This window comes from Juglans regia, chromosome 3 (genome assembly GCF_001411555.2).
Source record: "Juglans regia cultivar Chandler chromosome 3, Walnut 2.0, whole genome shotgun sequence".
Classification (NCBI taxonomy): Eukaryota; Viridiplantae; Streptophyta; class Magnoliopsida; order Fagales; family Juglandaceae; genus Juglans; species Juglans regia.
In genome coordinates this window covers 6,205,087-6,219,708 of record NC_049903.1, presented here as the reverse complement: position 1 = coordinate 6,219,708, position 14,622 = coordinate 6,205,087, and the positions used below count along the sequence as shown (strand labels likewise).

The window sequence follows — 14,622 nt, the reverse complement described above, 5'->3', positions numbered from 1 at the left end:
ATAGAATTATTATATCTTAAAATATAGAAGAAACACCCCCGAAAAGTTAACATGAACTTCTTCTTAAAAGGCAAAAAGCCTACAATCATATAATAAAAAAGGAAAAACCCAAAAATTCAACTAAAAACAAAAGAATTAAAAAAAATAGAATTTAGAAAAAACTAAACTAACAAAAAAAAAATTAAAAAAAGAAAGAAAAACGCAGGGATGATTTTTTTCTTTCTCTTTTTTTATATTACTTTTTTTGGGTTTAATTTTTTTTTTTGAATTTGTATGTTTTTTATTTCTCAAGAATTTAGTGTTTCCTTTTTTAAAACAAATAATTTGTTACATTTTATTTTTTGAAATTAGTTATATATATTGAACTTTAGTTGAAAATGAATATTTTATCATTTTTTACTGGAATAGCTAATGCTTCGAAAAAAAATATTGTGTCGATACCCGACATGTCAGTTATTTAGTAACTGTAATCGTAAATGTTGTGCCATATATATTATAAGTCTCCCTATAAATATATTAACTGATTCTAAGATTAACTGATCACTTTATTACCTATTCGTTAACAAAAAAAAAAAATCGGTTGATAAGTCAACCGTATGAAGGAAAATATAGTATGACTGTGAATTTTTATTTTTATTTATTTATTTTTAATTGTTAAAGATGTTTAAGCAATGCTTAAAGAAAAAAAAAAAAAAGAAATAGAAAAATTCATTTGTACTAATGAACATATTTGATAGGCACATTTGATAGTCATTTTAGCATTGTCCAAAAATAAAAGCCTATTAGATTGGCAGAGCCAACTAGCTCATAAGAATAAAAAGAAGCGAAGAAAATGGGTAAATAGCAAGAAGAGCAAAGTTCCATTTAGTAATACAATTGCTCTTTTAAGTGTTCTTATATATTTTTTTTCTAAAATCATTCAAACTCAAAACGCTTTTAATTTTAAATTTTAAATTTTTTTCTTTAGTCATTACTTAATTATTACAACTTTTTCAAACTTTTAAACAAAATATAAAAAATAATATTATTTTTCTAAATTTTAAAATAAAAATAATATTAAAAAAATGATAATGCTTAGTAAACCGATGATTGTGTACCTTATATTTGACCAGCTGTGTATTTTTATTTTATTTAGTCCCCCTAATAGTCTCCTTAAAAATATATATTCAAATAATTTTATAACTTTTTAATATATAATTTTTTTAATTTATTTTTTAAAATTTAATAAAATATCTTAATTCAAACACATCTAAAGCCCGCGTCTTGCCACAGTCATTGTGGTTGCCAGCCAGCCCCCTCGTTGGGTACCTAGCCTCGAGAAAAAAGCCCACTAAAATTGATAATTTTTCATTTCTCAGAATTTTTAAATATAATATTATCGTTTTTATGGAAAACTGGGTATATTACAATTTCTTGTTAACATTGATAATTAGTAAGCAATTATAAATTATTTTAAAACAGTTAAAGAGGTTTGTGTACTTTTCCCAATTTCCTGTGATCCAACATATATAACGAATGGTTCTACGTACGTACATACAATGAATGCATGCATCGTCAACTCTCGCGGGACATTGTCATAAATGGTTTATCTAGCTGTAGTTTCAGATCAAGCAGACATGTCCAAGGACTCCTCAAGAGTCAAAACTGTCCGCGCGCCACTACAAGGATTTCTCTAGCTTGCTGCAGTTTCTGGTCACTCCCTGAAATGTTTACGGTCTTCATTAATATTCGATCTAGAAATTCCAAAGATCGATGAACCAACTTAACCCTATATATAAAATAATCAGGTGGCTGCGGGTGGCTGCAGGGTGATGCAATATTCAACATTCATATTATTGTAGTGCGCAACGACATCACGACCCAATTATTATATATATATTATACGTATTTTAATTGCTGAGCATTCATGAGAGCATCATGCGATATCGAGTTTAGTCAAGCCTATATATGCTCATGCATTTCAAGAAATTAGTGAATCGTATCTATTACTCTAAGGCGTTAATCGTATTAGTTACAAGATAAACACGCATGTAATTAAGTATAATTTGTTAGGTATTAATTAGGGGATGGAATATTATAGATGATCATGATATAAACGGAACCTCATCATAAATGTTTTTTGTAGAGAAAAAACACTTCTCCATGCCATTTCGAAGAATAGAAATACATCTTTCATGGCTCTTTATTTTCTTAGATTTGGGGCGGTAATTTTAGTTCCATAATTATAATTATTAATTAGTATTGAATAAAATTTAGTATTTTTGTCATTCGTGGCGCTTTGAATATTATGCTTGAAATCTTTGACCATGGCAGAGTGATGCATCAGCTCAATCTGATCGGTTGTCTTAACACGCTACAAACGCCGTCTAGCTACTAGATCCATTAAGATCAATAAAATAACAAAACAAAACTATACATGGAGATGATCATATATTTTTCTTATAAGGTGTCGTACGTGGCCCGCCAATAATCAAGTTTTTGGAAAATCAATTGAGTTCATGAGATCCTTAGGGTGATCTAGTTATTAGTATTTTATAAGCTTGGCTGTTATTCATTTACAAACAAGATGACTTTATATATATATATATATATATATATATATATATATATTATAATATATATATATATATATAAGTGCGAATCGAGATGAATAGTATTTTTGTCTAACAATTTTTTTCTCGTTTTATCCTTGCTTCTATTCCCAAATTTCCATTTTGCCCCTGGTCTTCTCCCGCGCGCGAGCCCCTCCTCCCCTCTCCCCCGTCCGTTTCTTCATGATCTCCTGTAGTGCGCTGCTGCATGCTGGCATGGCCAACACCACCCCGTTCATTCTCTTCTTGCCCCTCCCCTTCCAATCTCAGTCCCTCTCGTGTCACTGTTAACCCCCATGAGAGAATCCAAACCGCGGCCCGTTCGTTTCTTTGTCCCCTCTAGTGCGCCACCTCACATCGGCATGGCCAATACCACCCAGCTCATTCTCTTCCCCTCCGGCCAGCATCCCTCCCCTTCCAATATCAGCCCATCTCATGTCGCCGTTAACTGCCATGAGGGAATCTAAGCCGCTGCCCTTTTTCATTACAACGCCGTCATCGCGCCGCCGTTGGCCACCATCTCTTCACCACACTACTATCGGCCCTCCAGCCACCTAAACCACCCAATGTCAGCTCTGATCCACTACTGTTGAAGCCCCTTTAGCTCATTTTTCAATTTGGGTATTTTGGCCTCCAACCGCCGCCCATACTGCCACCCGTGGCCAACCACCACCATCATTTATTTTACCAACACCTATAAGTCCTTCCCTAGCCATCCCAAGTCTTAGGTTGTTCCTATTCAAAAATTGGCCTTTTGAGACCTGCGGCCATAGTCCAAAATACATTGTATCGTTGTTGTGCCGCCACCTCTTACATCTCCTTGATCTTTTAAAAATTATATTTCATCATTGTAAGTAATTTTTCAAAGAATTTGTGAGATTTGAATATATTTTTGCACTAACAAATTTTCTACAGTCAGTTTGGTTGTGTTGGACTTTGAGCCCGATGAGTATGGGAGTCGGTTGGATGTGAGAATGTGTTGTTTATTTAATTGAATTATGCTTGTGTGTATTTATGTTGTGTTTGACATCATGGCATTTATTGCATGATCATTTCATGCATGCTCATGATGTGTCGTGAATGAAAATTGGGTTTTCACGTGAAAGGTGATTTTTGTGTACGTTTGAAATGAATGGATTAAAAGGAATAAGAGAAAGGAAAAAGAACTGTAGGGATGGTAGTAAACAGGGATGGTGTTAGAGTCCCACCTGTGATTCCTGCCTATGGTAGGGATGGTGGTAAGTCCAGTCTGTGACTACCGCCTATAATGTTAGCAGTAGGAATGATGATAAGTAGAGATGATGGTAATTCCGCTTGCGATTCCCGCCTACAGTGATTGATAAATGAATATGTCAGGCCATTTTATGAGAAAATGAGAAAATGGCGATTTATGGTTTAATGGATACGAGCACCATTTTCTAGAAAAATGGTCGGTTTATGCTTGGGTCGTTTCGAATGGTATTTAACGACATGTTTTGGATCAAATAAATTAATGAATATTAAATAATATTCTTAAAATAGTAAAATCATTTAAATAAGCTAATTTTTTAAAAATTATATTATTTCCAGAACTCCAAAATATAAAAAGGTTTACTTGAAAATTAGTTTTTGTTCAATAACACTACAAATACCTTATTTAAAATGATTTTGGTAAAATATTTAGAAGATTTTAGAATACTTGACTCAATTTAAAAATCATTGGCTAGATTTAAAATAAAGATATTAGATTTAAAATGTTTTTTTTAAAATGTTATTCATCATTTCTACACCATACATTAATATGTGATTTTCTATTTTTTTTCTTGATGTGTATACACACATATTTAAACATCTACATATATATGTTTAAATTGAATGGTAAAAATGAGAAATTACATTTTACTGTATAATATAGGAAATGATGAGCTAAATTCTTTTTTATAATTCATTATTTCTACTTTTTTAAAGTGATTTATTTGTTTAGAAAATAAAAAAATTATGTAAAATTAAATTGGACACATGTGCAGGGCACGTTGTCCTTTCCTAGTATATAATATATATATATATATATATATATATATAGTGGAAGACATGGCGGATTACCTTATGTATCACTATATATATAATACTTGTGACGCCAGACATAATAGATATTAATTATGACGGTTAGTTCCAATAGATAATCAACACAGAAAAGATAAGAAATTTGTCCAAAATACAAAGAAAACAACTCTAAATAATATTGATTAATAGTAAAATTTGAAATTATTTTATGAAACCCACAAGCCAGACTTAAATAGCTGCAATAATCGAAATTATGAAATTTTTTCAAAAATAGAAAAATATAAATTATTGTATGAGATATACATATATATATATATATATATATATAAACAAGAATCCTACCAAAAATCTAGTGAAAATAGAAATCAGAATCATTTCCAAAATCTGAAACCAAATACTTACTATTAAGGCAAAAATGAGTATAAATATATGATTTGATGGAAAATAACTAAAATTACCCTTAATCCAAGGAATATATTAAGCTTTTCAATCCATATTTGTATAGAGTCATTTTTTTAAGTTAGTATTTCAATGCAATCAACGTAGAATCTAGATCTAGATGCCCCATATCAATTTGGGTTTGCATTATTCTCATCGGGTTGGAGAGAATTCATCCTAGAATTCTAAACTTTCTTGCACCAATATTTTGGATGTCCAGTTAGATTAGTCAATCCTTCCTTTTGTTGTATTGTCCTGATGATCATGGAAAAACTAAAATTAATTTGATCGGGTCGAAGTAAAATAATATTGAGCATCTTATACTCCAAAATTAAATTTCTTTCCAAAATCTCAAATACAGAAAATATATATATATTTTGAATAGGAGAATTTGAAAAAAAATCCTCAACTCCAAGAAAATCAACATAGTTAATTGTTTCAAAAGTTATTTCATGATCTTCAAACTTCAAAACTTTACCGCCATTTTATTTTTTTCCAAATTTTCTATGTTTTTAATAAAAATAGTTACCTCATCCACTAGGTTATCTTCATCAGGATAAGTATCGTAGATTGGTATAGAATTTCACCCTATGGAAAAATGTCGATCCTCAAACTCTTCTTCCTCAGAGTCGTAAATCTACTCAACCTCATGCAATAAATCAACGAAACCTTCAGTCTGAAGAGTACCAGGAAATTCTAGTAAATAAACTCTGAAATCGAGGTCCTCATGACGCTCCTCCCTACCATGGTACCCCTAAAATAGAGCACGCTTGTGATACGGGTTTTCAAAACTAGAATCGGAATCGTGATCTTCCATCTCACAATCACTGATATCCAGCATCGTGAGACACCGAGTTAACTCTGCAACCTATCTTTACAAATCCTCAATCATTACATCCTAAATGCTACGATCACGGTGCGGTACTTCCTCATTCGGAACTTGCCCATGAAGATCACAACCACCAACCATGGAAACTGATGAGATATCACCCCAGGAAAGATGTTGATGCTCTGATGCCAATTGCCGAGAGTAATTCTAATGGCTAGTTCCATTAGATGATCAACACAGAGAAGACAAGAGATTCGTCCAAAATACAGAGAAAAAAACTCTGAATAATATTGATTAATAGTAAAATTCAAAATTATTTTATGAAACCCACAAGCTGGACTTAAATAGTTGTAAAATTTGGAATTATGATGATTTTTTCAAAAAAAGAAAAATATAATTTATTGTATGAGAAATAAATACATAAACAAATAAGAATCCTATAAAAAATTTGGCCAAAATCGAAAGAAGAATCATTTCCAAAACTTGAAACCAAATATTTACTAATAAGGCAAAAATAAGCAAAAATATATGATTTGATGAAAAATAACTAATATTACCCTTAGTTTAAGGAATATATTAAACTTTTCCTTATATATTTGTACAGATTCATCTTCTTAAAGTAGTATTTCAATACAATCAACGTAGAATCTTGATCTAGATACCCATATCAATTTAGGTTTGCATCAACTTGTGATCCCTTTCCCAATACTTTGGGCTAAAAGGACGAGCCTCTATACGTTGAGAGGAAAATATTATTCCCACATAAGATTTTTACCGAAATTTTCTATCGATTTTTTTTTAATTAAGTCATGTTTTTAAATGAATATGTGATTTTTTTTTTATTTTTAAAAAAATATCTAAATAATTTAAAAAATGTTGAAAGAAAAAGAAAAAAAAAATGTCTCGAGTGTTCGGTAGATCAGAATGTGGACGTAGCAACGCCCTACGTTGAAATTAGCTTGTAAATGTTCTTGGCCATTATCACACAGAGAGAATTAATGGAGATTTAGCAGCTAATTCAATGTCTATATTTTAAAGAAAATGATAGACATGTAATTATTTTTATATTAATCCTATTTATAATTTTGTTTTAAATGATAATATTTTTATAAAAATAATATCATTTTATATAAATATCTTTATTTTAAAATGCAATAATTGTCAAATTAATAGGTTTGAGTTTACTAATTCGTTCATTTCGTAAATTCTCGTCATGCATGCGAGAAAATGACAGATGGATCAAAAGCTGACCAAGATGTAATTATTAATTAAGCATTAATCGATTTTTAATTAGTTGAAACTTACAAATTTAGCTCGTTAAACTTTCTTGAATTGACTGCACAAGTGGATGCATCATTCCATTTATGGGTTTTTGTGGCCGTTTAATTGCGGCGAAAATGTTATTTGTGATCAAAACAGATTCATTTTGACTGTAAATAGTCATTTCGATGAAATTAAATAGTCACAAATAAACAGTTTTCTTGTAGAAAATTTCTAATTCAAAAAATATAAAACTAGTACGGTCAGACTGTGGTCAGTGCCTCCGCACAGGGAAGAATAGTCCATGCACGGCGCACGCTGGTTTGGTTTAATTCATGATAATAATAAACGAATTTTGAACAAATTGAAATTCAACATGATTTGAATTTGATATATAGTAATTAATAATATCAGTAGTACTACAGCTTTATTATTACTAATTACTATATGATATATATACATATATGTTATATATAAAAATGGCCGAAAATATGTATTGTTGGCGATATTTTACGCAGTGCTGTACGTCTCGGAAGCAATTGTCTAATTTTTTCGGAAGTTTTTTTGCTTTGGTTGCAAATATGGATTGTTTAAATACGACAAAATATCGTCGTAAATAGCGAAAATATCATCGCATTGAAGACTAGTACGAAAAATAATAACTTCTGACAATTATTAACCAAAAAAAGATATATTATTTAAAATATTGATATAAAAAAAATTGTACTCGTCACGATCTAATTACAATATCGATCCCACATCGCACATCTGCTTTGATTTTTTTTAAAAACAATTTCGTGGACAAAAAATTCTTATATACATTCATATTGGATTATGAAACGTCAATCCCTTCTTAATTTGTTTGAAACTACCAGATTAATTTAGCATGTTGAGCTTTTCTTGAATTGACCGTCTTAATTTAGTGCATTGTTCCATTTATGGTAACCTGGCCTCTTTGAATAATTGTTCCGGTAAAAGATTGAGAGGTTGCGAGTTTGACACTTTTATTGGATTAGTTAAAATTAAAGGATAATTTTGATGAATGTAAGAGAAATTTAACTTTTAACTATTCCATTCACATAAATCTCCACAAATAGTTATTTTTTCATTATATAATAATAAAATAATATAAGATGAATTTAGTTTTGATTATTCACATCAAATATTCATATTAGATTATACATTTATTCATTATATGGTAATGAATAATTAATAATTTTAAAAATAATTAATTTTTTTAATTATTAATTTTTTAAATTTTATTATATTTTACTATTATACTTATTATATGTTAATTAATATATCAGTAAATCAAATTAATATATTAATTATGATAAAATATGTGATAGAAAAAAAGGAAGAGAGAAATAATTAATAAAATATGTATTTGATGTATGTACAATAACTTTCAAATTTGAAAAAACTTTTGAAAATCACTGTAATTAAATTCTAAATATTTGAAATTTGATTAATCTAATGTGAGCATATTTTACTCTTTATAAATAATTAAATACTCATTGAATTTAACTTTTAGCTAATCCAATAAGAATGCTCTTACAAAAACAAATGGACTTACATTAATTTTCAGGAGCTGCAACTTTGATGGGACCTGACTTGTATATATATATATATATATATATATATATGCATGTATATGAAATGTATTTTTTTTTATGAACGTCTATACACGATATTAAATAATTCAAAATGATGAGGGAACAAGGGAGCATGGCACAATAATTTCGTAACAGATTAATTATTTAAATCTTATCCATATCAAAGTGGACAATTTTTTTTTTCTTGGAAAGGGATAGGAGGAAGGATATATAATATATATTGATGACTTCTTGCTTGAACATGATTACAATAAACAATGATTAATTCGGAACCTGCATTATATAATTCTATACACTTTCGGATAGAATTGGGTATGTACAAAATTTGGATATCTTTGAATAAAATTAGGGTAGATATCCGCCTGAATGAACTCGATTTTGCGAGTTCCGACCCAATCGAAAAAAGAATCTACAAGTCGATGTAATCATTTTGCCGGAAAACATGGTTTAGTACTGATTTGATACTTGGACTACTTGATTCATGTCTAATTGTTAATTAATTAGATAAAGAAGGGACTGAAGCAGCCTAGCTCCTTTGCGATATCTGGATTAATTATGGAATCATGAGGTGGTGTCTCTATTTCATACATCATGAGCTGTGAGACCATCATACATGTTTACTTCTGCAATTAGTTTACTTGTGGTTTTAGGTACTGATCATCATGATCTTGTTTAATTTGATACTTAAAGTACTACGTACATTGATAATGTCTTTAATTACTTCTTCATCATTCTGAATTTTGCATTATTATAACCAATAATAACAAGTACTATTCCTATGCTAATAAAATTTGAATATCCTCATTATTATTTTTATTTAAAAAAAAAAACAGCAGCCTTAAATGACCCTTATAATTGCTGCATGTACGTCTAACATGCGTGTCAGCCATATGCATGGATCTTTTGGACTTACTTTAAAAACGTGTGGCACGTACGTACGTACATGACCTCAAGATCACTTTTGTTATTGAATCAATCAACTAATATCCATGTGAAAAGTTTTGCAGATAAGTGGGAATATATATATAGAGCCTAATATGAAAAGATTTCAGGTGGTCCTCTCCTTTACTTCAGCATTAAGTTTTCATACGGCCATTGTGAACTGAATACTGCCGACTTTATGAACCTTCAAGGCTTCAATGAGGAGTAGCATGTTATCTATAACGCGCTAAGAAATCCAGACGAAAGAACGGCGTATCCAAGATCCCACATACCGATTATATAACTCAAACAAGACTGAAGCTTGAAATCTAGCTAGTTAGCATGAATTGGAAAAAAAATACTGCTTAATACTAATTAAAGTAGATATTAAAAAAAAGAATAATTTTATATACAACCGTGAAATGTATAAACATCGCGTAATCGTTTTGAAAAAAAATGAGATCTATTATTATAAAATTAATTTTGTTTTATGTGAGTCTCATATTTTATTCACTTTTTTTTTTAAATAATTATACAACAATTGTATAATTCATAATTATAAATATATTTTATCTAAGAAAAAGAAAAATAAAAAAACACTGGACGACAAAGCCTCTCTTGTAAAAAGCACCAAAACAAAGATAAATAATAAAATATAGGCAAATAGTTGCTCGATCGATCATTTATTATTATTTAAGGAGATAAATGAAATAATGAAAATTATAGCGATGACCAATTTGATAGAAATTAAAAGTAAATAGAAACCAAAATGAAAAGAGAGAAAAGTAAGAGATGAATTTTGAAGACTATATATATATGTCTTTATTTTAAATTATGATTGAATATAAAATATAGGTCCTTATATATAAGCAAATTACATGGAAATAAAATAATTAGATAAAATATCTTGATTATTATGGACTTAGATTTGATAATTATGAAAATCAAATCATCCTTGTTTTGATATTAACGCTAACATAATAACACTTTTTTTTTATTAAATTTAAAAAAAAATCTGAATTTTTTTAAATAAGAGATTAGTGATAATGTTAGTATCCCCTAAAAAAGAGTTTGGATTCACAACCTATCTCAACTCATCTCACTACTATTTATTATTATTTATCAACTTTAATTCATAAATTTTATTATTATTCACAACTCAATTTATTATTATTTACAATTCATCTTAATTTATTTTTGAATTTAAATGAATCTTTATAATTTCCTCATACTCTATACTCTATATATTTTTTTTTAATCAAATATTTATTATATGAATAATGAATAGAAAATTTAAAATAATTTAAAAAAATAAATTTTAAAAATTTAAAAAAATATTAAAAAATTAAAAATTAAAAGAAATATATAAAATGTAAAGTGTGGTGAATATTTTGCCAAAACTCTCCCAAAAAACGGAGTTTTCAACTTTTCAATCCCTGAACGCAAGGGAACCCTGATTGGGGCCCTGTTTACTGTTCAATCTTGTGCTATCCTCACTTTTGTATGGCTATATACAGTGACCTTTAGAATGTCGGCAAGTGCAGTACTCAATCAATAATTTTTGAATGAGAAGGCGAAGAAAATATGGAAGTATAAACCACGTTTACAAAATCAAAGTCATAAGATGCTTAGACAGGATCAGCTCCGAAGGCTTACAAATGCAGCTTGCACATTTTTTTGCTAGATGTAAAATCGTTGCTGAATCCTGTTGTCTTAAAGGCTCTTCGTAAGCAAGTTCTGAGTTTGGCACCTGCTGACACAAGCTGTATGGGCATTGCCCAGACTCTGTTCAGTTCTCATACATGAGAAAAATTACTTGTCCACAAAAAAACAGAAGCACAAACAATAGATATCGATCCCTCTCTCAAGATCTATTTCTTCTCTATATAACTTCCCCTTGTAGGAAAACAAATATGCTAAGCCCAGTAAGGTTTTCGAGCTGCCGAGGCGTTGCGTTTGAGATCAATCGGCTTCGTGCAGATCCCTTTGCCATCAAAATACCAGGCGCGGAAGAGACGTCTCCAAGCAACACAATATTTTGGCATGACTCTTCCAGAGAGTTCCGGACTTCTTTCATTCAGAGGTCTTTAAGTAAAACCAGCCGCCACTTTTGTGATCTTGACCTGAATAAAGATCAAGAAGAAGACGCAGACTTACAGGTTGTGCTGGAAGAAGGGAGCCACAAGGAGAAACAGACGCAAAGACCACTTCCACTTCAGGCCACTAGCAAACGTGAACATCCATCAAAGCCTGCTCAAAAGAATTCAAGGCTGTCGATTATACTGCTCTATCAGGGGTTGCTCACAGTGTACAAGCGACTCTTTGCGGTTTGCTTGGTTCTGAATATGACAGGCTTGGTTCTTGCTGCCACAGGGCATTTCCCATATGCAAGACGCAAGCCATCGCTCTTCTCCATTGCAAACATACTTGCTTTGACGCTCTGCCGGAGCGAGGCCTTCCTGCGTGTTATTTTCTGGCTCGCGGTGAAGATATTTGGGAGACCATGGATCCCTCTGTTTCTCAAGACTGCGACTACATCTCTTCTACAGAGTCTTGGTGGAATCCATAGCGGCTGCGGTGTTTCTTCTGTTGCATGGCTCGTATATGCCTTAGTCCTCACCCTCAAAGACAGAGAAAACACGTCACCTGAGATTATAGGTGTGGCGTCAACGATTCTTTGCCTTCTTTGTCTCTCTTCTTTGGCAGCATTTCCTCTCGTCCGGCATCTCCACCACAATGTATTCGAAAGAACGCATCGCTTTGCTGGGTGGACTGCTCTAGCACTCCTCTGGGCCTTTATTATACTCACAATCTGTTACGATCCAAAAACCAAATCTTACAAGAACGATATGGGCTCCAGGCTGATTAAACAGCAAGAGTTCTGGTTCACAGCCGCCATCACGCTGCTAATCATTTTGCCATGGCTGACCGTGAGACGTGTAGCCGTCAATGTCTCTGCCCCGTCAGGCCACGCCTCAATCATCAAGTTTGAGGGCGGAGTGAAAGCTGGCATATTCGGTAGGATTAGTCCGTCTCCTTTATCTGAATGGCACGCTTTCGGAATCATTTCTGATGACAAGGAGCACATGATGCTAGCAGGTGCTGTTGGGGATTTCACCAAGTCCTTGGTCTCGAACCCTCCAAGCCATTTGTGGGTTCGACAGGTGCACTTTGCGGGCCTGCCTTACCTCGTTAATATGTATGAGAGAGTTGTGTTGGTGGCAACCGGCTCAGGGATTTGCGTCTTTCTATCATTCCTGTTGCAGCAAAGTTCAGCTGATGTGTGCTTGGTTTGGGTAGCAAAGGGAATCGAGCAAAACTTTGGAACGGAAATCGAAGAAATGGTTAGTGGATGGCCGAAAGAGAAGGTGATTGTCCATGATACCGCTGTTCTGGGACGTCCCAATGTGTCTCAATTGAGCATTGAAGCTGCTAGAAATTGGAGAGCAGAAGTAGTCATCGTAACCAGCAATCCGGAAGGAAGTAGGGACGTTGTCAATGCATGCAAAGCCGCAGGAATTCCTGCCTTCGGTCCGATATGGGATTCGTAAGTCCGCCCGCAGTCCCATAGTGTACGTTAATAGTAATGGTTTTATTTTTTTAAAAAAATTCAGGTTCTTGTTCCATTCCAACGATTTTACGATATAAAGTAAATCCTATAGTATTTGTTGCTATCTGCGTAAATATTTGGAACAGCATCAATTAATTAATCAATAAAAAGTAAATGATGATCTACTTTTATATATACGTCCATGATCTCTTATTACTTGAGGCTTTCAACCGCGCGAACAATAATTGGAAGTGTAAAAATAATATGCTGGCACTTTATAACAAAATTTAGCCTAATTGAGTTGTAAACATATTGAGCAAAGTCTATGTTGCAATTGTAATAAAAAGTGCAAAGATTGAAAATTTGCAAGACGTGATCTCATCAGGATGAGATCGACCTATCATGAATAAATTGGTCAAAACATTTTATTCTCTTACACTATGTATAAGAAAAATGAACATTTGTGACAGACTATTTACAACGAGAATAATGATTTGTGATGAAAATAGACTTATTTTAGTAAGAAATATCCATTTTCACATAAAATAGCTAGCTACAAATAAGTAAATTTTTATAGTGTTATCGGATTAAGGTGATCCTAGTGGCGTTATGTAACACCCCGTCTCCGATGGTTTGGAGAGTTAACTCATGTTATCTAATAATCAACTCCAACACTGCTAATATACTTTCAAAAGCTCTAAATCAAACGTAAACACCTCAAATTTAATTAATTGCACAAACTCATATATCAAATTCTCAATACAGACTCCTCAAAAATATCAACTTCTCTACATGTCACTTAAACTCACATTTCAACACTATAAATAACAAAAATCACCAATACTCATAGTAAATTTTCCATTCTTAATCCACTATTCTTAAGTCATCTCACCTAATGCTTCATAGTTCTGATCCTCAACTGAAAAATCCAAAATCATCAGAAAATATTGTGAAGATAAAGGGGGTGAGTTATCAACTACTCAATAAGTAGAGAACATATACTAATATGCAAACATGAGCATTTACAGATTTCAGAATGCAGAACAAAACACTTTTTATTTTCAGAATGCAGAGTCAGAACATGTTATCAAAATATCAGAGTGAAAGTTCAAAAATATTCTTATTCAAAATTTCTTTGGCACAACATAATTGAAATATCATATCAGAACATAATTCCATGTTTAACTCCCGTGGTAGGGTTGTGCAAATCGTGGCGGCTAACCGAGCAGAAACAGAATATGAATCTTCCCCTTATCATTCTCGAAGCCCCGAGTGTACACATAGGAAAGACCACGCAGAAGAAAATCACTTTATTTCCAAAATGGGTGCACCAGAAACAGAAAAGTTGGTACCAATCCAAACAGAGGCCACAGT

General features: G+C 31.8%; 1 protein-coding gene across 1 annotated transcript; it reads left to right on the top strand.

Moving 5' to 3' along the window:
* Positions 1-11,349: 11,349 nt before the first annotated feature.
* Positions 11,350-13,352, top strand: LOC109004388 (adenylate-forming reductase 03009-like). The gene has a single exon (XM_018982921.2). The coding sequence runs from the start codon at positions 11,501-11,503 to the stop codon at positions 13,247-13,249; it is 1,749 nt and encodes a 582-aa protein (XP_018838466.1). The 5' UTR covers positions 11,350-11,500; the 3' UTR covers positions 13,250-13,352.
* The last annotated feature ends 1,270 nt before the right edge of the window (positions 13,353-14,622 follow it).